The sequence below is a fragment of the Scylla paramamosain genome, chromosome 8 (genome assembly GCF_035594125.1).
Source record: "Scylla paramamosain isolate STU-SP2022 chromosome 8, ASM3559412v1, whole genome shotgun sequence".
Lineage (NCBI taxonomy): Eukaryota > Metazoa > Arthropoda > Malacostraca > Decapoda > Portunidae > Scylla > Scylla paramamosain.
In genome coordinates, this window is record NC_087158.1 from 24334540 (window position 1) to 24354882 (window position 20343).

General features: G+C 43.7%; 1 protein-coding gene across 1 annotated transcript in view; it reads right to left on the reverse strand.

Moving 5' to 3' along the window:
- LOC135102558 (discoidin domain-containing receptor 2-like) overlaps positions 1-20343 on the reverse strand; it is a 100483-nt gene that overhangs the window by 71223 nt on the left and 8917 nt on the right. Inside the window, exon 2 of the mRNA XM_064007839.1 lies at positions 13479-13713. Coding sequence (XP_063863909.1) covers positions 13479-13713 — 235 coding nt within the window. The remainder of the gene's footprint in view (positions 1-13478; positions 13714-20343) is intronic.

Consider the following 20343-nt stretch of genomic DNA (forward strand, 5'->3'; position numbering starts at 1 on the left):
ATCATTAGTATTACCAACGAGGCGGGGGGCACCTCAGAGGGACTCTCCCCGCCTCAACCCACACCTCCGTCAGGTAACAAGGACCTAATCAGCGGCTCTTCATGTTTTAGGAAGCAGCTCAGGGGACGCCACGCCCTGCCAGCCTCAAGCCTCCCTATTTCCCGGGGGTGTGAAGGAGGGGCAGAGGAGATAGAGGAGATGGAGGGAAGATAAGAAATAAAGGGAGGAGAAGGAAAGGGAGGGAGATAAGGCATAGAACGAGGGAGAGAGGGAAGGGAAGGAATCCGCTACAGGGTTATCCACAAAGCTAGAATTATGGGAAGAGGGATATAATTTTATAGAGAAAATGAAAGGAAAAATATGTTTGAAAGATGGAGCGACTGATGTTTGGAAATAATTGATGAATAACTTTCAAGAATTCATAAAAAAAAAAAAAACACGATAAGACACAAATGTGAAAATAGATAAATAGAAGTAAACAAATAAGCAAAACAAAAACCAAAGAGAAAAAAAGAATACATGACATGAACAAAACTGCCAAAGATGTAATTTTCAAATATACACTTTTAACTTGTAAAAAAAAGGAAAATAAAAAACTATTAAACCAAACTATTACAAGAGAAAACCCAAAAACAATAAACTGAACCACGATTACAATAAAAAAAAAAAATTATACCCTACTTTAATTACAGAAAACCTATCACCTTTGCATCTTTTTTCTCACCTGGGTCTCCTCCTTACCCTCCTCTCTCCCACGCGGTGTAGCGGAGAATGAATGGTTAATATTGGGTGTTTAATTGGCTTTATCTATAATTAATGAGTGTCAGTGGCTGGTCCTTCCTTGCGCCGCATCGCCCCATGATTTAATTAAACACTGGAGAGAGAGAGAGAGAGAGAGAGAGAGAGAGAGAGAGAGGAGGGGGGAGAGAGGGAGAGGAGAGAGGACGAGGAGAGGAGAGAGAGGAGAGGAGAGGAGAGAGGGGAGAGGAGAGAGAGAGAGAGAGAGAGGAGAGAGAGAGAGAGAGAGAGAGAGAGAGAGAGAGAGAGAGAGAGAGAGAGAGATTCAAACTGACAAATATACAGATAAAAGACAGACATATAGATAAAGATAGATAGAAATACAGACACCTATTACACATTACACATACACACGCAAAATATAAATATAGGAAGTAGAAAAAAATATGAATACTGACAGAGGACAGATACACATAGATACTGGATAAACAGACAGTAACAAACAGAAACTATACGGAAGAACGCATTTGACACATACAGACTAAGCCCCAGAAAAGAAAAAAAAAGGCAGATACACAAATATGACCAAGAAATTAATATCTATTTTATTTTATCTTATTTCACACGTAGGCATACAAAACAACCACGCAAGAGAGACTTTTCTAACACTCAATTCCTCCCTTGCATTTTGAACACTCCCCTTTTCCTCTCTCTCTTTCCCTCCCCCATCCAATTCCTTCCCCCTATCCTACCCCTTTCCCCCGAACACCTCACGATCGGGGATGGACACGCTGCTCGCCTGACAGGTAGAAAGGACAGGTGAGACTAATATATTTTCTGATAATCTGTCACCTGAGAGGATTTATTGGTTGACCATTATTACCTTGGTGCCATCAAGATTACCTCCATCATCCCCGTCCTTCCTCCCCGTGCAAACCTGGGTCATCTCTCCCCTGCCAGCTTCCCCAGTACCCCTACCATCACGCGGGGAATCTTTAATCTTAGTTCCTGTCGGTTTCTCATGCGGCAGAATGGTGCGTGAGAGGCAGGGGGCGAAGGGAGGGAGAGGGAGGGAGGGAGGGAGGGAGGGAGGGAGGGAGGGGGTGTGTGTGTGTGTAGGTTGGGGAGGAGAGGACTGCGTAATGGGAGAAGAAAAAATGTTTTTGGCAGAGTTGACGTGAGAAGTGAGAGGTGAGGGAGTTTCGAGAGGAGAACAGCATGTGTGTGCAAGGGACAGTGAAGGAGAGAATGCCGAGGGAGAATGAGGAAGAGGAAGTAAGTTCAGCTGGTGGATAAGTGGTGGTGGCAGAAAGGCAACGGGATGCTGTTTCTAAGCCCCTTCACTTTGTTTTTATTCCTGCACTTGAGTATGTGAAGTATGTTGCCTGGTCTCTCTTTCTCTTTTTATCTATTTACCCGCCTGTGTGTCCATCGATCTATCTATTCTCTTGTGTAAGTGTATATATCCCTCTCCCTCTCAACCAATACTCCCTCGCCACTCCTACCTGCACGCATTACAGAGGAAACTGAATACAAATACGCCAACAAAAATGGTCTTTCTCTCGTTCCTCCACCATCCGGATCAGGAGAGGAGCAGCGGAAAAGGGAGTCACGGCGGGAGAACAATTGCCAGCTAACAATGGATGAGGAACAAAAAGGCTTATGACCGCGGGTGGCGATACTGGGGCGAGGAAATGAGTGGCTTCACGCGTTATTCAGCCTGACCGCTTTAACTGGAATGTTGTCAGTTTGTGCGGCGTCCAATGCTACTCACACCTACTCATGCGTACAGACACACACGTAACCCTCCCCGTCCCACACACACACACACACACACACCACACACACGCGCACACACACGAACCAACCAACTTTTTACTTTAACATATTCATTCCAAGACCTTTCCCTCTCCCGGCGTAATAACAAAAGTAAGGCAAGATATACGAGTATTTTCACCCCGACACCACGCCGCCGCGCTGCTGCTGCTGCTGCTGCTCCTGCTCGTCTTCGTCACCTTCCGCGGCGGCGCTCCCGTCACCAACTGAGCAAATACCTGGGCGACGTCTGTTTAATCAGATAATCGAGGCAAACAGACATTCGCTTCTCATGCTACTTCCGAGTCACTCCCTTGCCGATTCTGACAATGATGCTTTCCCCTTGCTCCTTCTAATGGTCCTCGTTTTCCTCTTCCTAGGGCGAGGGGGGCGTCAGTAACTAGGAAACTGAGCATCTTGGAGGGGGAAAAGATTTGACGTGGGGAGGGCGTGAGGTGATGGTATGAAGTGAGGAATGGAAAAGAGAGGAGAGAGGGTGAGAGAAGGAGATGAGGCTGTGATAGAGGCGGCGAGTAGGACGAAGAGATGCGGGGAGCTTGAAACACTTTGAGGAGGAAGAGGAGGAGGAGGAAAAGGACGGGAAAGAGGATGAGGAAGAGGAAAGGAGGAACAAGAAGATGAGAGAGAAGATAAAGGAGGAGAATGATGATGGTTAGGAGGAGGAGAAGAAGGAGAAGAAGGAGAAGGTGGGGAAAGGAGGAAGAGAAGAGAAGAGAAGAGAAGAGAAGAGAAGAGACAAGAAGATGAGAGATAAGATGAAGGAAGAAAATGATGATGGTAAGGTAGAGAAGAAAGAGGAAGTGGAGAAAGGAGAGAAGGAGGATAAGCAGGATTAAGTACACAAAATAACGCCACCAGATACAGGGAAATTAGTCTATAGTAAGAGCATCTGCTGAGTAACATACAATGAACAAACTACGTGAAGGAGAACAGGAAACAATAGAACAAATGGAGGGAGAGGAGGTGAAAGAGGAAGCGAAGGGAATAAGAAGAAAAGGGCCGGGTGAAGAAGAACAGATTCGTACAATAAAAGTGGAGGGAAAGAAGATAAAAGAGGAAGGAAAGGGAAGGAGAGGAGGTAGCAGGGAAAGGAAAAGGAGAACAGATACGTACAACAGAACAAGTGGAAGGAGAGGAGGTAGCAGGGAAAGGAAAGGGAAGATAGGGAAATAAGGAGGCTGTGAGGAAGGAGCCTGTGTGAAGGAGGAGGCTTGTGCTATCCCTCGTAATGCAGATGACGCGGACAAATACAAGCGCTAAAGAGGGTTTGGGCGCGCGTCAAGAACAACACGGCGCAGGAGGAACCAAGATAAATACGCAACACACTGGAGAAAAACAAAATAATAGTAAAAGAAAAAAAAAAGAAACAAAGATATTAAGATGATAAATAAATGTGTGAATGAATGGATAGCCGACGTTATTTCTACAGTATTTCATTATTATCTTTTTTTTTCTCCCTCTCTCTCTCCTTCCTATCGTCCGGAAGGGAAGTGCGACAGGTGAAGAAAGGCAATTAATTAACTATGACTTAACTTTTCACCCGGAAAATTGATTCATTAATTCGTTCGTCGCTGTCATCCCGCATTATTCTTAAAGGAGGCAAAGGTCAGATGGCGCCTTAACCCTTTCAATGCTACACATCCCTCACAACTTTCCAAGCATTTATTTTTGTACTAAAGCATGTTAAATATTTCTGTACCCTAGAAAGTATTAAATTAATCTTTTATCCTCTCTTTCATCTGTCTGTGCATGCAAACTAAACATTTACACTTCTCTGAATGTTATCAAAATAAAAAGATCACTTGCGGAATAATAATAAAGTGGATTAAGGGAAATGGAAAAAAAAAATCTAGCAAGGGATAATAAACAAACGATGGCTGGATTAAAATTGCGAGTTAAAGAATGATAAACTATTCTATTATCTGAAAAAAATGACTTCCCTGTTTATCTTTAACAAGGCGAAACCGTACACCTGTTGAAAGGTGAGGCAGGGAGTGGGGCAGACAGGTGAGAGGATGACAACGATGATAAATTAGGGAGCTTCAGGTGTGTGTGGGAGCGTGAAACACCTGACCAAGACACAGCAGAACACATACAAACGCACACACACACGCACACACAAACGCGGAAGAGGAAGAGGGTAGGAGAGAGAGAGAGAGAGAGAGAGAGAGAGAGAGAGAGAGAGAGAGAGAGAGAGAGAGAGAGAGAGAGAGAGAGAGAGAGAGAGAGAGAGAGAGAGAGAGAGAGAGAGAGAGAGAGAGAGAGAGAGAGAGAGAGATTGTTCATCTCACGCAGTTTGTTTAAAATGGTGAAAGTTTTGGATACACTGTGTGGGCAGGACACAGGTGCGTGGCGGAGGCTCTGAGATGAAGAACACGACTGTCCCTGGGCCATATTCTGAGACACCTCTGGCCGCACCTTCACTACATACAAAAGGGCTCTAGTTGAGGTTACACGGGATAAACAGTATCACATTCACGTTTGTAGGAAATTATTCATGCATGCAATCATCATTATTAGCATCAACTTCGTAAAGGCTTGTCTTTTTTTCTAGATAAGGGAAAGCTACATGATGATTACAATGCATCTACTCCAAATATTCATTTATTTCTGTTATTCTTCCCTCGTTGTTTTACTGCTACTCACTAAATGAAATGCCTTCTCCTTCCCCTCTTTCTACTCTCCCTTTTCTTTCCCCTCCTTACGTTCCTCCTCTTCCTCCTCCTGTTCTATTCCTCTCTTCAGTGACAAATATACACCGAACGCTCAGCTTAGATAATTTTGCCATAGAACTTGATGAAATATCTGTAAGAGAGAGAGAGAGAGAGAGAGAGAGAGAGAGAGAGAGGAGAGAGAGAGAGAGAGAGAGAGAGAGAGAGAGAGAGAGAGAGAGAGAGAGAGAGAGAGAGAGAGAGAGAGAGAGAGAGAGAGGTTTGCATGACAAGGAAATATAGACAATCTGCTCAAAATCTGGCAAACAAAGGCGGAGAGAGAATGAAAATAAACAGACTGGCAAACAAACAAAATCATTCCCATGGAAGTGACAGCACACACACACACACACACACACACACACACACACACACACACACACACACACACACACACACACACACAGTTAAAAAAAAATGTACAAGAAGTATACAAAGAAAACCTGAGAGAGAAAGAACGATATAGAGGAAGAGACAAAGAGTGAGAAAAGAGAGAGAAAAAAAAAGAGAGGAATGTGAGAGAGGGACAAAAAACCTACACTCTGTAAAATCTTTCTCTGCTTCAAGGAAATATTCGAGGGCATTTCTGTGTCTGAACCCCTTGTCCTTATTACCACACACACACACACACACACACACACACACACACACACGTTTCTCGCTCGTCTGAGGTGGAAAAAAAATAGCTTTGTATATTATTATTTTTTCCTCTTTCCCTCTGAGCAGCAAGTACGTACACGGCATTCTCTTCTTTCCTTCCACACCTCTTTATTTCCCTTTCTTACCTCTCCTTTGTTCTCTCATTTTTGTTTTTTATCTTGTTTGTTCTATAGTTTACTCGTAGTGGTGATGGTGGTGATCGTAATAATAGTAGCCGTAGTGGTGGTGGCAGTAGAAGTAATAGTAGTAGTAGTAGTGATGATGCCCTCGTTAAAGACCAATAAATCATCTGGCATCCATTCCACGTCTACAACACCTTAATGAAGACACAGATGAAACACAGCAGTAAGCAAATAATCACTCAGATCCGCTTAAATATACCGGTCCCCCTCCTCAATATCATCATATCACTAAAGAAACAAAAAACGGAGACCATACGAACGCTGGAAAAATGATGAAAAACGAAGGAAGGTGGCGATGGAAGGCGTGGGGAAAAACGGAGGTAGAGAGAGAGGGAGGGAGAGAGAGACGAAGAGCAAAGGAGGGGCAGAGGGGCCCAAAATCTCCCTCTTCCCTCCATCCAAGCTTTCGATCAGGTAGTGCCGACGCCTGTAGCTAATGTATTCCAAAAGGATTATTCTTACGTGCAAAAAACAACCCGGAGAGCTTAAGTCGAAGGCTCCAATCTGGCCGTAGGCATCCCGGGACCGGCGAGGGCTGGGGCGCAGGAAAAACAAGACTAATCCAAGGAGGAGGAAGATGGCGATGGAAGCAGCAACAGGAGTAGGAGGAGGAGGAGGAGGAGGAGGAGGAGGAGGAGGAAGGAAAGATACGGCAGGTGCAGGTGAAACGAAAAGAAGTAGGATGATATAGAAAGGCAAGAGAACAGTATCATACTTATACAAAAGAAAGATTACTTTAGAGATATACATCTAACTTATAATGATATGCAGGGAACGTAGCAAAAGAAAACTGTTTTGCATGTAAAGAAAAGAGTTTTATGAGGCAAACTTACTTCCAGCATCTAAGAAAACAAAGCAGATGCAAACACAGGGAGAGCAGCAGCAGCAGCAGCTGACGCTTCTCCCCCCCTCCCCGCAAGCCTCCCTCCGCCACGCTGACAAACTCGTCTTCGTGCTCAACTTTCCGCGGGATTTCAGTTTCTTGGTGTCACAATCCCACAAAAGTCTTGCTATCAAGAAGTTTGTCTTGTTTTTTTGTGGCCATAAATACGTCATGATGCGTGAGGCGGGAATTAACACTGGAAGGTCACCAAGGTCACCTCGTTGCATGTTCACCAATTCTGTAATTCCTGTCATCACGCCTGGCCTTCTTTTTCTCTTTTATTGGCGAAAACAGTTTTCATCGCAAACCAAAACCATCGTATAACTGAATTGAAATGACCGTGGTTTCGGAAACAAAACCTTACTTGAAGGGACCAAGTGAAAACATTAAGACGTGGCAATATGTCTGGCAGAGGAGCAGACTCATAGTAAATTATTTCTAAGGCCTCATAAAATTACCTGGAAGAGGACAGAAGTAAAAACTTTCACTGGTGCATTTTTGGAAACGAAGCCGATGACACCAAGAATGCGAAAGTAACCTTCAAACTGTGAATTTAAAAGTGACATCCTATTTCGCCAGATGACATCATGTTCAACGAAATGACATGGACCACTCTTTCTCTGAGATTAATGTCGTGGTTTTTGAGTGCCGCGTCACTTTGCTGGCTGCAGAATAACATATGACTAAGGCCGTTGCTGTCTGAAAAAAAAAAAAAAAGCCACTAGCCTACATAATCACAAGTTAACTGTTTTTTCTAACCACTTACATCACTGTCCATCACTGTAACGTTTTAATCCGAGCATTTGCGATCATGTAATATGAAGAAGAATCCGAAGATTTCCACCTCTCGAGTGTTATTTCCTTTTCTTTCATGTGGGAGACAATCAGCAAATCATTTTCCCACTGAGGTTATTTATACAATTTGATCTCCCTCCTTTGCATATGAAAAAAAGAGAGCACAAAAAAATAAGGGAAGCTACAAGAAAGCCATCACCCCTACATATGGCAGTAAGACAACAACGAATAGTGAACACCCGCACACCAGGATGCAGCCAAAAGTCACACCAGGTCAGTGAGATGATTCTAAACAACCCCAAGTCATTACGAATCCCAACACAAAGACACAAACGGATACTTCCACGTCTATTCTTATCCCAGGTGTGTGACGGGGAGGAGGGGGAGAGAGGCCGCAAGGGATGGACCCAGAAGACACGGAGGGAGGGAGGGAGGGAGGGAGGGAGGAGGAGGAGGTGGAAAAGGAGGGGGGTAAAGGAAAATGGCAAAGAGCTTTCGGTTTCCACGTATAAAATTTCTCGGTAGCGCCATCCAATACAGAGCGGGAGGGGAGCATTCCTGGAGCATTTTTACCTCTGCATCTTCCTCTATACCTTGCCTGCCTTCAGTGCCCCTTGAAAGTGCCTCGGAGGAAAATCTCTCTCTCTCTCTCTCTCTCTCTCTCTCTCTCTCTCTCTCTCTCTCTCTCTCTCTCTCTCTCTCTCTCTCTCTCTCTCTCTCTCACTACGAAAGCCGTATGAGAAACCTATCCCTCGAGGTGAAAGCTCTGCGTGAGGGGGAGGGAGGGAGGAAAGACCCGGGCAAGATACCGCCAAACAAAAGAGCATCACGGTGGCTGTTTGAAGACGGCTGGATCCCTTGGTTTAGGGTCGGATATCCTCTAAATTAGTTCAGGTCTCCCGGGGTGACGCGAGGCGGGGAGACACGGGGCACGGGGATCTAAAAGGACAGCAGAGAGAGAGAGAGAGAGAGAGAGAGAGAGAGAGAGAGAGAGAGAGAGAGAGAGAGAGAGAGAGAGAGAGAGAGAGAGAGAGAGAGAGAGAGAGTCGGAGGGAGGAGAGCTGGAAAGAGAAAAAAGAGATTCTAAGGGATCAGAAAGAACGGAAAGAAGGAAAGGAGGAGTGGAGAAGGGGAATCGAGGAATGGAGAGAGAGAGAGAGAGAGAGAGAGAGAGAGAGAGAGAGAGAGAGAGAGAGAGAGAGAGAGAGAGAGAGAGAGAGAGAGAGAGAGAGAGAGAGAGAGAGAGACGAACGAGCGTGTGTCCTCAAGGCTTCCCGCAGAAGAAAATATTTTGTAAACCCGCGTCCCGTTCCCGAGTTTGATGCTGTCCTGCAAAATTCTGGAGGAGGTCATTTCTGCGGAAGGGGCGAGTTTAGGCTTGTTTTCCAGACCCGCGATTCGGCTGGACTGCCACGTGAACATTTTGGAACCCCGGGGGAGTAGCGGGTTATTATTCAAGGATACGAGAGGCGAGAGGGATGGACAGGAGAGAGAGAGAGAGAGAGAGAGAGAGAGAGAGAGAGAGAGAGAGAGAGAGAGAGAGAGAGAGAGAGAGAGAGAGAGAGAGAGAGACGGGAGGAAGGGATGGGAAGAAGAATAGAGAGAAAAAGTGATTTGCTTTGTTGTCTGAGGATTGTGATTGAGAGAGAGAGAGAGAGAGAGAGAGAGAGAGAGAGAGAGAGAGAGAGAGAGAGAGAGAGAGAGAGATTACAGTATTATCATTTCAGTACTTCCTAAATAGAGATACATAACCAACCTTCCCCTGATCTACCTTTTCTCAATGTCCCTTTCAGTCCCATAGCTGGCCCTCCATTCACATCACCGCCATCCCACCCCTGCCTGGCCTTTCTCAATCCCTTCTCCTCTCCCGTCCCGTCCCGTCTCGTCCCGTTCCGTCTCGCTCGCCCCTCCAAGGTTCCCGTCATTTCTCAATCATGAATTATTCAAGCCAGATGACATTAGGCTGAGGGGAGGGTCTTCTTTTTTGCTGAGCCGCGTGTCAGAATGATAACCACAGGACGATGCTACACACACACACACACACACACACACACACACACACACACACAGATAGATAGATAGACATAGATAGATAAATAGATAGACAAATTGAGAAAGGTAGATACAGATGGAAAAAATGCATAAAAAAATTAAAATTCGTGAAAAAATGGCAGATTTACAAAACTACTGAAAAATCACGTTACCCAAAACATTAAAACATAACTTATAAACATTATTTATAGTCAAACACAATAGGGAAGCCATCGTTACCATCAATACACACACACACACACACACACACACACACACACACACGGACCACCCGAAGCACATCCACACTCTGAGAAACAAAATGTAGCGTCGGAATTAATGTATTTTGCTCCATTTCCTCCTCCTCTCAGACGCGCGGATGAGGGAGTGTTAGTTCGGAAATGTGCCTTTGTTTGTATATTAAAGGATTACCTTAATACACATTTTTCCAGGTCCTGAAGGGGGAGGAAGGCAAATCTTATAAGCTCCCTATAAATCATGAATGACAAGACGGGGTGGGGGGATGGGGAGAAGGAAGAAGGAGAAACAAAATACGAAAAAAAAATATTAACTCAGAGACGCTCACCAAGAGTTAAGCTTCCAAAGATTAAGATGAAAAGGATAAGATGGATATAGTGGATAAGGTAAGGATAGTACAATAAAGATAGCAAAAAATAATAAGACTGACTTCGAAATTCCTCCCTTGAGTGTCTTCTGATTTGTTCTTCCTTTGTGTTCCACTGTTCTTCCCCTTGGGAGTCTTGCGATGTGAGTCCTTCCTTTGTGTTCCATTGCTCCTTCCTTGAGTACCTTTTGCAAGTCTTCCAATGCTTATTCTTCCTTTGTGTTCCATTGTTCCTCCCTTGAGTATCCTTGCAAGTCTCCTGATGCTTGCCCTTCCTTTGTGTTCCTGTGCGTTCTCAAGTCACGATACAAGGGCATGAGTCTTGCTCCTCACGTCACTCTGAGCTGGAACATTCCCCGCCACGAAATACATGTGGAAGATTGATGCTCGGCGTTCACTTCCTTGGTTTTTAAAAGTTTTCCACTCGTCTCTCACGACCACCACTTCCGCCCTCACAACTTGTTCGATTCTGCTTTTCTTTCCTTTCCTTTTTTCTTCTTCTTCTGTCAGTTTTCCTCTTCTTTATTCTCCTCACGGTACTCCACGGAAGCATTTCAACACCACAGGCACTCCTCCTCCTCCTCCTCTTCTTCCTCTTCTTTCTCTTCTTACCCCTTCTTCAGTTCATTCTACTCTTTATCTTCTTCCTCTTGTTCCTCCTCCTCCTTTCTCCTTTCACTTTTTCAATCCATTCTCATTCATTCATTCTCTCTCTCATTATCATCATTATCGCCATTACTACTAATATTTGTCTTTTGTCATTCTTCTTTGGTTGCTTCTCCTCTTCTTCCTTCTAATCTTCGTTTTGTTCCTCCTCCTCTTTTACATTCCTCCTCATCATATTCCATTACTATTAACTTCATTCCTCCAGCTCCTGTCTTCATCTCCTCCTCCTCCTTCCGATTCCTTTATACCAACTGCTATAACTACCAACACCACCACCACGACCAAAACAGCAACAACAACAACAACAACAACAACCTTTAACAAGCAGGGGGAAAGCAGGCGGGGAGAAGCAGGTAATGAAACATGGCTTGCATCTTGCCCAGTTTCCCCTCGCGATGCAACCTCCAATGACCCTTAGGGAAAGTTTGGTTCCCGCGCACACCAGCACAAAAGTTTCCCTGTTTCCCTGAGTCACGAACATTCATTAGCGGGACCTTAATTTCCAGTCTGATTAAAATTAACTCCATCAAGGTGTGAGGCGAAGGAGGGGAGTTTCGGGAGTAGCTTTCTTGATTATCAGAGTTAAAAGAGATGGTGTTATTTTCTTCTTTTTACTGTATACTTCATTGGAGATTTTGACTTTTCTTGATTTTTTTTTTTACTTTTTTTTGCGGTAGTTTCTTTATGTTACTTTCTAGATTGTGGTGTTATTTTATTTCATTCATTGTATTCCTGGTTTGGGGAGGTTTGGAGTTTTCTTAATTTTTCGTTGGTTTAGTTTATTTATTTATTTTTTTTTTTATGTGGTCTTCTATACTCCTTTCCGTTCTTTGTTTCTACGTACAGTCATGCACAAAATATTTTAATAATTTTCCGGTAATTTCTCTTCCTCCTTACTTCTTTACATTATTCTGTTCTACTACATTTTTATCACTCCTCTACTTTGTCTCTTATTCGTCCATGTCGTCAATTTTCCTCCTTACTCCTTTTCTTTCTTGTTTAATAATTTTTCACTCATTCTTTTCCTCCTTTGCTTCATTTCACTATACTCCTTTTGATCATTCTTCTACTTTGTCTCTCATTCTTTCATGTGGTCAATTTTCCCAATCCCTTTTCCCTCCTTACTCCTTTGTTCCATCTGGTACTATTCCCTTTGATCCTCCTCCCTTTACTTCAATTCTTTATCCTGTTCATGCACACCCCCTCGCAATTCTCCCTCATCCTCTTCCGCAAAATAGGATCGAAGGTATTTTCTCATTTCCTTTTCCACTTCCTTCATCTGGTCCTACTCTTTTGATCCTCCTTCCTTTCTTCCTCTCATTCTATCACGACCCCCTGCTCGATTTTCCTCTTCCTTCCACAGAACACTTGAGAATGTAGGAGAGTAATGTGTAGCGTGCAGTGGTGAGTGTGTTATTGGAGCAAACATTCAATTACTCTGAGTTCCTGAGTCAACCTGATTATATCCCCCCACTCTCTCTCTCTCTCTCTCTCTCTCTCTCTCTCTCTCTCTCTCTCTCTCTCTCTCTCTCTCTCTCTCTCTCTCTCTCTCTCTCTCTCTGTGTGGGTGTGTGTGTGTGTGTGTGTGTGTGTGTGTGTGTGTGTGTGTGTGTGTGTGTGTGTGTGTGTGTGTGTGTGTGTGTGTGTGTGTGTGTGTGTGTGTGTGTGTGTGTGTGAGTGACAAGTGTGTACGTACGTGCCAAGAAGTGGACATGGGGTCATTCCACCTTAGTACTGGAGGAGGAGGAGGAGGAGGAGGAGGAGGAGGAGGAGGAGTGTAACCCAAATCTATAATATCTTTTTACCTCCACACATAAGAGCTTAACCTCAAAACGATACCCGGAAAATACAAAATTAACCTTTTTCTTTTTCTTTTCTTTTTTTCGTTGCTTAATGGCCGCTCACTAATGCAAATGCAAATCGACGTTTAACAAAGCACCTGAAAACACACAGGGAAGCTAATCCCATCCATCCACAACGCCCTACTTACGGTACATTCCAGTTCTTTTTTTTTCTCATTGTACTTGTTAGTTCATCTGATGCATAAGAACATAAGAACACAAGATAAGCTACAGGAAGCCAATAACCTACACGTGGAAGCCCCTTTGCATGGCGTACACACCCATTTACTATCTGTCTATAAATTTATCTAGTATAATATGAAAAATCGCTCAGCTCTCATCAAGCTGAGTAAAAGGCAAACTTGGAGAATAACAAGAGGTTAATTTCGTGTTTTCACTTGACATATACATTAAGGACGAGTGTCATGGAAAAAAAAAAAAAAAAAAAGGTATCAATGAAGGAGTCAAAACTTCTGCATATAGACCTGGAATTAACTGCACAACACTCACCTTGTCCCCATCCCATCGCTTGTAGGTGTACCAGGAGTTGATGCCGGGCCGCCAGTATTCCAGCGTGTAGCTCTCCGCGTACTCCTTCCCCTCGCCGTTCCCGAAGCGACCCTGACTCTCCGTGGCCGAGATCACGTGAGTCTTCTTCAGGTCGATCTCGAGAAACTGCTTCGAGCGTTTGCCGCCCACCATCGCGCGAGGACACCAGGCGCCCCCCTGCACCTCCTTGTTTAGTCTGCAGGAGGAGGGAGGGTGGTTAAGATGAGCGTCAAAGTGATAGGGGTTTATATGGATGCCAGGAAGGCGTACATAAGAACATAAAAACACAAGGGAAAATGCATGAAAAGGGTAGTTACGTAATGGGAAGGAGGTGTGACGGTAAAGAAGAGGTTGTGGATATTAGGAAGGAGTATCGAAGTAGTAAAGAGGTTAGGTGGAGGTAAAGAAAAGGCTGTGGAATGGTGAAGGAGTGAGGTGGTTGTGTGAAGGATGGAAGAGGAAGGAGTGGTGAGAGAGTAAGGAGGTTGTGTGGCGGTAGAAAGAGAAGTTTGTGGAGAAGGTAATTGTGAAGGTGTGGAGATTGTGTGGAGGAAAATTAGGAGATTGTGGAGGAAAAGGAAGGAGTAAGGAAGTTGCATGGATGTAGAAAGCGGAGGTGCTGAAAGAAAGAATATGCATAAAAATCTGAAGGAAAGAAAGAGGACAAGGAGGAGACGAGACGAGACGATGACGGGAAATGGCGATTTAATGAGGACGCTAAGAAGAAATAATAAAAAAAGAAGTTAAAAAAAATGGCGGTAGAAAAAAAAGTACAGTGTGAAGGATTAGAAGGAAGAAAAGAACAAGAATGAAGTGATGAGGTGAAGGATTGCATGGAGGATAGGATAAAGTATTGAAGCAATAAATAAGAAAGACTAGAGGAGGAGAGAGAGATCTAGTGAGGGAGTGAGAAAAAACTTGAGAATCTAAAAATACACATAATAAAAGCAGGAGGATGTGAGGGGGATGAGAAAAGGAGGTGAAAGAGGGACCTGTGAGGCAAATAGAGAGAGCAGAGCCTCAAGGTAGGTATAGACAAGGAGAAAGAGTAGAGACAGAAGGAGATGGAGAGGGAGAGGGAAAGGAGCTTTTGAAAGTAACGAGAGGACGTGGTGAAAGAAGAGATGAGGAGCTTGTGAGGAAAAGTACGTAGGTGTGGCTGGGATAAAAGTGAGAAGAAAGGCTTGATGAGAGAAGGGAAGAGAAGGAAAGGACCGAGAGTGAAGGGATGGTGATGAAAGTAAAAAGCGGGAACAGAAAATTCTAATCTTATTGGTAAAAGCAGACTTGAAAAAGGAGAAAACTTAAAAAAGAACGTAAATCCATCTGTCTGTCTATCTGTCTGTCTCTCTCTCTCTCTCTCTCTCTCTCTCTCTCTCTCTCTCTCTCTCTCTCTCTCTCTCTCTCTGGTATTACTCCCCAAACAGAGAGACGTCAAATGTCCCTGGGCTTCCCTCGTCAATCCCTCGGGAGTGTGGAGAAAATCCCATCCATTAAATGTGAGAGGCGACGCTCTAAAAATATTCCTGCAGGGGGAGGGGCCGACAGGGTGGCGCCATCTGTGGACATATTATGGAACTAATTTCGGCAACGATGACGCCAATATGGTAATTTTCCGAGGCGCTTCTAAAGGGCGAGGGCGTCCTTCATACGCTTTTATATAAAAAAAGAACAAAAAAGAAAATGGAAAGGGGATGGTGGTGGTAGTGGTAGTGAAAGCTGCGTATAAGAGGACGCCGGAAGGGAAAGGACGTAAAAAAAGGAAGAAAAGGGTAAAGGATGGAGATTTGAGGGAATGAGAGAGAGAAGCAAGGGAATGTGAAATAATAAAGGAAACGGAAAAAAAAGGTGGAAAAAACAGAAACGAATAAGACAAAAAAGAGAGAATGTAATATAATCAAGAAAAGGAAAAGGAAATTATAAGGAAAAATGTGAAAAGCAAGGAAAATAAGGTAGAAATGAAGGGAAAACGTAAAGAAAATAAGAAAACACAGTAAATGGAGGATGCAAGCAGAAAACGGCACGGAAAGAGACGAAACAAAGGAAATTGAAAAGATGAAACGTTATGAAAAGTAAAAAAAGAAAAAGGAAAGAGGATAGGCCAGAACATAAGGACAAGTAATAAAAGGAATATAAAAGTATAAAAGAGATGAAAGGAAAATGGAAGGGAAAGTGAAAAGAGCAAAAAAAAAAAAAGAAAACCAAAGGGAAACATGGGAAAAAAAAACAAAATGGGAATGAGGAGATGAGAAAGAAAAAAAAAAAGAAAACGTGACAGAGAAGTAAGAAGGTGCAAGCCGGAAAAATTGAAAAGGGATGATAGAAAAATGGAGACTTTATCATGCGGGGCTGACTGAAGTGTGTGGATTAGACGGGGAGGGAAAAAAAAAAAAAAAAAAAAATACAAGGAATAACTGACTGACGGCAAAGGGAAGGATGAGTGAGTGAAGTGTGCCTCTTGAAAAGCATACTCCTCTCTCTCTCTCTCTCTCTCTCTCTCTCTCTCTCTCTCTCTCTCTCTCTCTCTCTCTCTCTCTCTCTCTCTCTCTCTCTCTCTCTCTCTCTCTCTCTCTCTCTCTCTCTTGATCAGCCCTGCAATCATGGCCGACCTCCGAATATCTGTCTACCTTCCCGTATTTTCAGATTCATTTCAGAATTTCGAGCCCACAAAACGACACACAATCAATATAAAATCATCATGATCTCTTTTACAGCGTCCATTTACCTCCATGCCAACCCATTGCTGCGTACGCTTTGTTATTCTTATTCACTTTAATACTCGTACATCCCTCCCTCTTTAATGAAACGTTTCCTGGTCATTTTGTGTTCCTCTCCTTAAATAGACCCTCCTGTCTCCCTCCCTTGCTTTCCGCCTTCACTTCCTTGTGCCTCTCCCTCCTCCGCCTCTCGCATTTAAAGGACAAGGAAGCAAGGGCGCAAACAAACGCATTGGTGCTGACCAATTGGCCGCCAGACCTGAACGAGGCCGACAATCAAGTCTAATTCCAATAGTTTTCGGTATTTGGACAATGAAAAATTCAATAACATGACAAATATTTTCTCATCGGAATTAATCTATAACGAAATCTGATAAATTAGCCGTGATTAATTCGAATCAACGGGGTAATCCGCCATTAAACAAGGGAAAAATAAATGTATATGCATTCTGCCAGGATCAGCTGGGAGCGGACGGACGGACGGGCAGGGTAGCGGTGGGAGCTGTACAATACTGCAGTCTCTCCATGACCAGGAGCTGAAAACAATGCAGTATTTTTAAAGTTTTATGAAGAGTGGAATGTGTGATATACAAGACACTCAGCGCGGTAAAATACAGAACAAAATTAGTCATCCTGGGAAGTATTTTAAAGTATTTACTTATTTACTGGTTTTATTTATATTTTTTATGCATTTTACTTATTTATTATTATTATTATTATTATTATTATTATTATTATTATTATTATTATTATTATTATCATTATTATTATTATTATTATTATTATTATTATTAGTAATAGTAGTAGTAGTATTTTATTTTTTTCCTGCTGTCACCACTCCCTCTACCAGGAAAAGTTTTGAAAATCACCCCTAACGTTGCGATGACAAACGCAGCAATGTTTCTGAACGATTAAACTAGGCGAGGTGCAATATTTCTATTATAAAAGCACGTACACAGACTTACCAATTATTCTACACGCGAGCAGCTCCCTATCGCTTACTGCCGAGAAACACGAAATGCTAATTTTCTTCCGTGTCCCGCAAAAAAGAAAGGAAGAGTACGCTGAGTGGAATTGCGAGGGAGCTTAATGGAGTAAATGAACCGAAGAAATGTGAAACTATAAAAAGATCCCAAGGTAAAGCACGTGACCTTATTACAGACTGAAACAGATACAAAAATGTACAAAAAATAAATGGAAATGTAATCTATAGTGATAAAAAAAAAAGACGTACAGACAGACACACACAAAAAAAATAATAATAGTGTTGTACTTTCTACATTTATGAAAAAAAAAAACATGGCGTGTATGAAGTTTTATCCACTCTGATATTTTCAATGTTTACAGATGAAAAGCGTGTGTTGTTTTAATTCCACGGCAAATGTTGTGGTTTCTCATTACCCTGCACCCTAATTTTGTTCCCTCCCTGCCAACTGCCCCCCTCCACCACCACCACCATCACCACCACCACCACTACCGCCCTTCCTGTTTCCCCCAAGTCCACCATACACGCGTACTGTCCTCACCCTCACCCCCTCCATCCCTCCACCACTCAACATTGCAATACCTCACCCATCTCTATTCCAGTCCCGTGTCCAGTCCACCAATCCACCACGCCACTACGCAATATATTTAAAAAAAATTCTCCGCCTTTCACGTTCTATGCATTAAGAACGTTCAGAGTTTAATATTTCAGCTCCATCTCTATTCACGCACACTTAAATCATTCATATTTCTCTTTCTGCTTATTAAGAATATTTAGTTAATTTTTATCAGCTCTAACTCTGCTTACAAAGACTTAAATTCTTCAACTTTCCCTCTCTACGCATTAAGAACGTTCAGGGGTTTCATTTCTCAGCTTATAGACAGAAACTTTAAAAAATCTATCTTTCTGCTCCTCCACATTAGAAAACATTCAAACTAAAACTCTTCCACCTTGATGATCCTCCACTCGAATCCCACTCAGCACTGTCCCCTAACAAAGTCGCCCCAAGGCCCACTCGTCCCTCTCGCCACTTCTTCCCACTCGACTGTCCGCACAGGCCACCGCCACATAATGGAATCATACGTTGTGAGTTTCATCGCTAATGAAATATGGGATTATGTAAATTAGTATTGGAATATTGATGGGAGAGCGTGGGGAGCAATCTGTGCGTGGCAATACTCAGTGTACTCGTGTCGCGACGTGGTGGTGCTGGTGGTAGTAGTAGTAGTAGTGGTGGTGGTGGTGCTTTGGGTGGCTTTGTGACGTAGCAGTAGTGGTGGTGGTGGTGGTGGTAGTGGTAATGGTGGTGGTGCATTTGTGTTCTGTTGTTTTGTATGGATTATTGGTGTGTGGAAGAAGGGCTAGTGTGATGTGGCGTGTGGTGGCGTGTGTTTAAGCGTGTTGAAGCGTGGTTTTGTGAAGAAGTGGTGTGATATGGTGAGGTTTAGATAAGGAGTGTGTGTGTGTGTGTGTGTGTGTGTGTTTGTGTGTGTGTGTGTGTGTGTGTGTGTGTGTGTGTGTGTGTGTGTGGTATACTGAGCAGTGTATGATGTGTTAATTGAATGTTTGTATGGACACAGCACAGTACAGAATATTATGAAATATGACCGAGCGGCATCGTAGAGTTGTGACTAATAACTATATAACGTAAAACAATGTGTACTCGTAAATTCCACACTATATTCTTACTGAAAATAGAAAAACGGCCAATGCTACACTAACGATAAAAATGAATATGTAGAAAAACAATAACCACAAACATGAATTCTTAAGTAAAGGACACAAACATGAATTCATAAGTAAAGGGACATACACAACTTAATATCCACCAGAGGATAACGAAATACAGAGAAGTTAGAAATGCATATATACATACTCGGCCAGATGGAATAGTAGCAATCGAGACATGCACAGCGGAACACACCCAGAGCGAAGGAGGGCAGAGACCATGCATGAGTCAGCTGGCGAGGAAGGAGGACAAGGACCAAAGTTCGAACCCTGCAGACCAGAGCGCAACACACATTCCTTGGTATATTTATGGTCACTTATGCCATGCTCTCTCTTTACTCTCCTTCCTTCCGTGGTGTCTTGTGTGCGGAGGGACGCGCGAAACACACAAACGCACACACACACAACCACACACACACACACACACACACACACACACACACACACACACACACACACCACACACACCAAGCGCCCCAGGAACACCTCCGTAACTCTCACGCCACGCCCTCTGCAGGAGAATTTATCGCTGCTACCAGGAAAGCCACGCAGAACAACATCCAAACTAGCGAATGCAAAAAACGACACATGAATAAAAGTGATGAAAACGTGAAAAAAAAGCACCTTCATCGTCAACAGCTGTTCTTTTTTGCAGTGTGTTGCGAGGAAGCGAGTGCACCGTCCTCCCCCTTCCTCCTCCCTCTCCCTAGTCCCTTCAGGAGCGCAGCGCCCCCCGGGACCTCGGGCCGGCGGATGGGGGCTATAAATCGGTAGGTAATCATGATGCACGCCGCCCCGCCGCCAGCCGCTCACCCCGCTGGCCGAGCACGCGCCGCCAACCTCGGGGGACACACGCCTCTCTCTATCAGCGGCCCGCTACCAAACCCCTACTATCTCTCTCTCTCTCTCTCTCTCTCTCTCTCTCTCTCTCTCTCTCTCTCTCTCTCTCTCTCTCTCTCTCTCTCTCTCTGTCTGTCTGTGTGTGTGTGTGTGTGTGTGTGTGTGTGTGTGTGTGTGTGTGTGTGTATAACCGTGCATTTCATTTCATGGCTCTTTTTAACGTAAGATCTCAGTTTCCAGGGTTGTTCTTGTTCTGTTACCTTACGTATTACATGTTTGGTACCTAGGTGCAGGTAAAGTAAGGTAATGGACGTAAAGTAATATCTCTGAGTGGGACGATATATTATTAACGGTATCGCTACTACTCCTACCACTACTACTACTACTACTAATACTAATACTACTACTACTGCTGTTAGAGATGGTGTTGCTTGGGGGGGGGGGGGAAAGTGAGTTGTCTCCTGGCTGGTGTCCCTACTAACCTCCTCCGTCTCATTTCCGCCAACCGGGAGACTGTCTGATTTATCGTCGCCAGAAAGTGTGTGGTGTCAGCCTC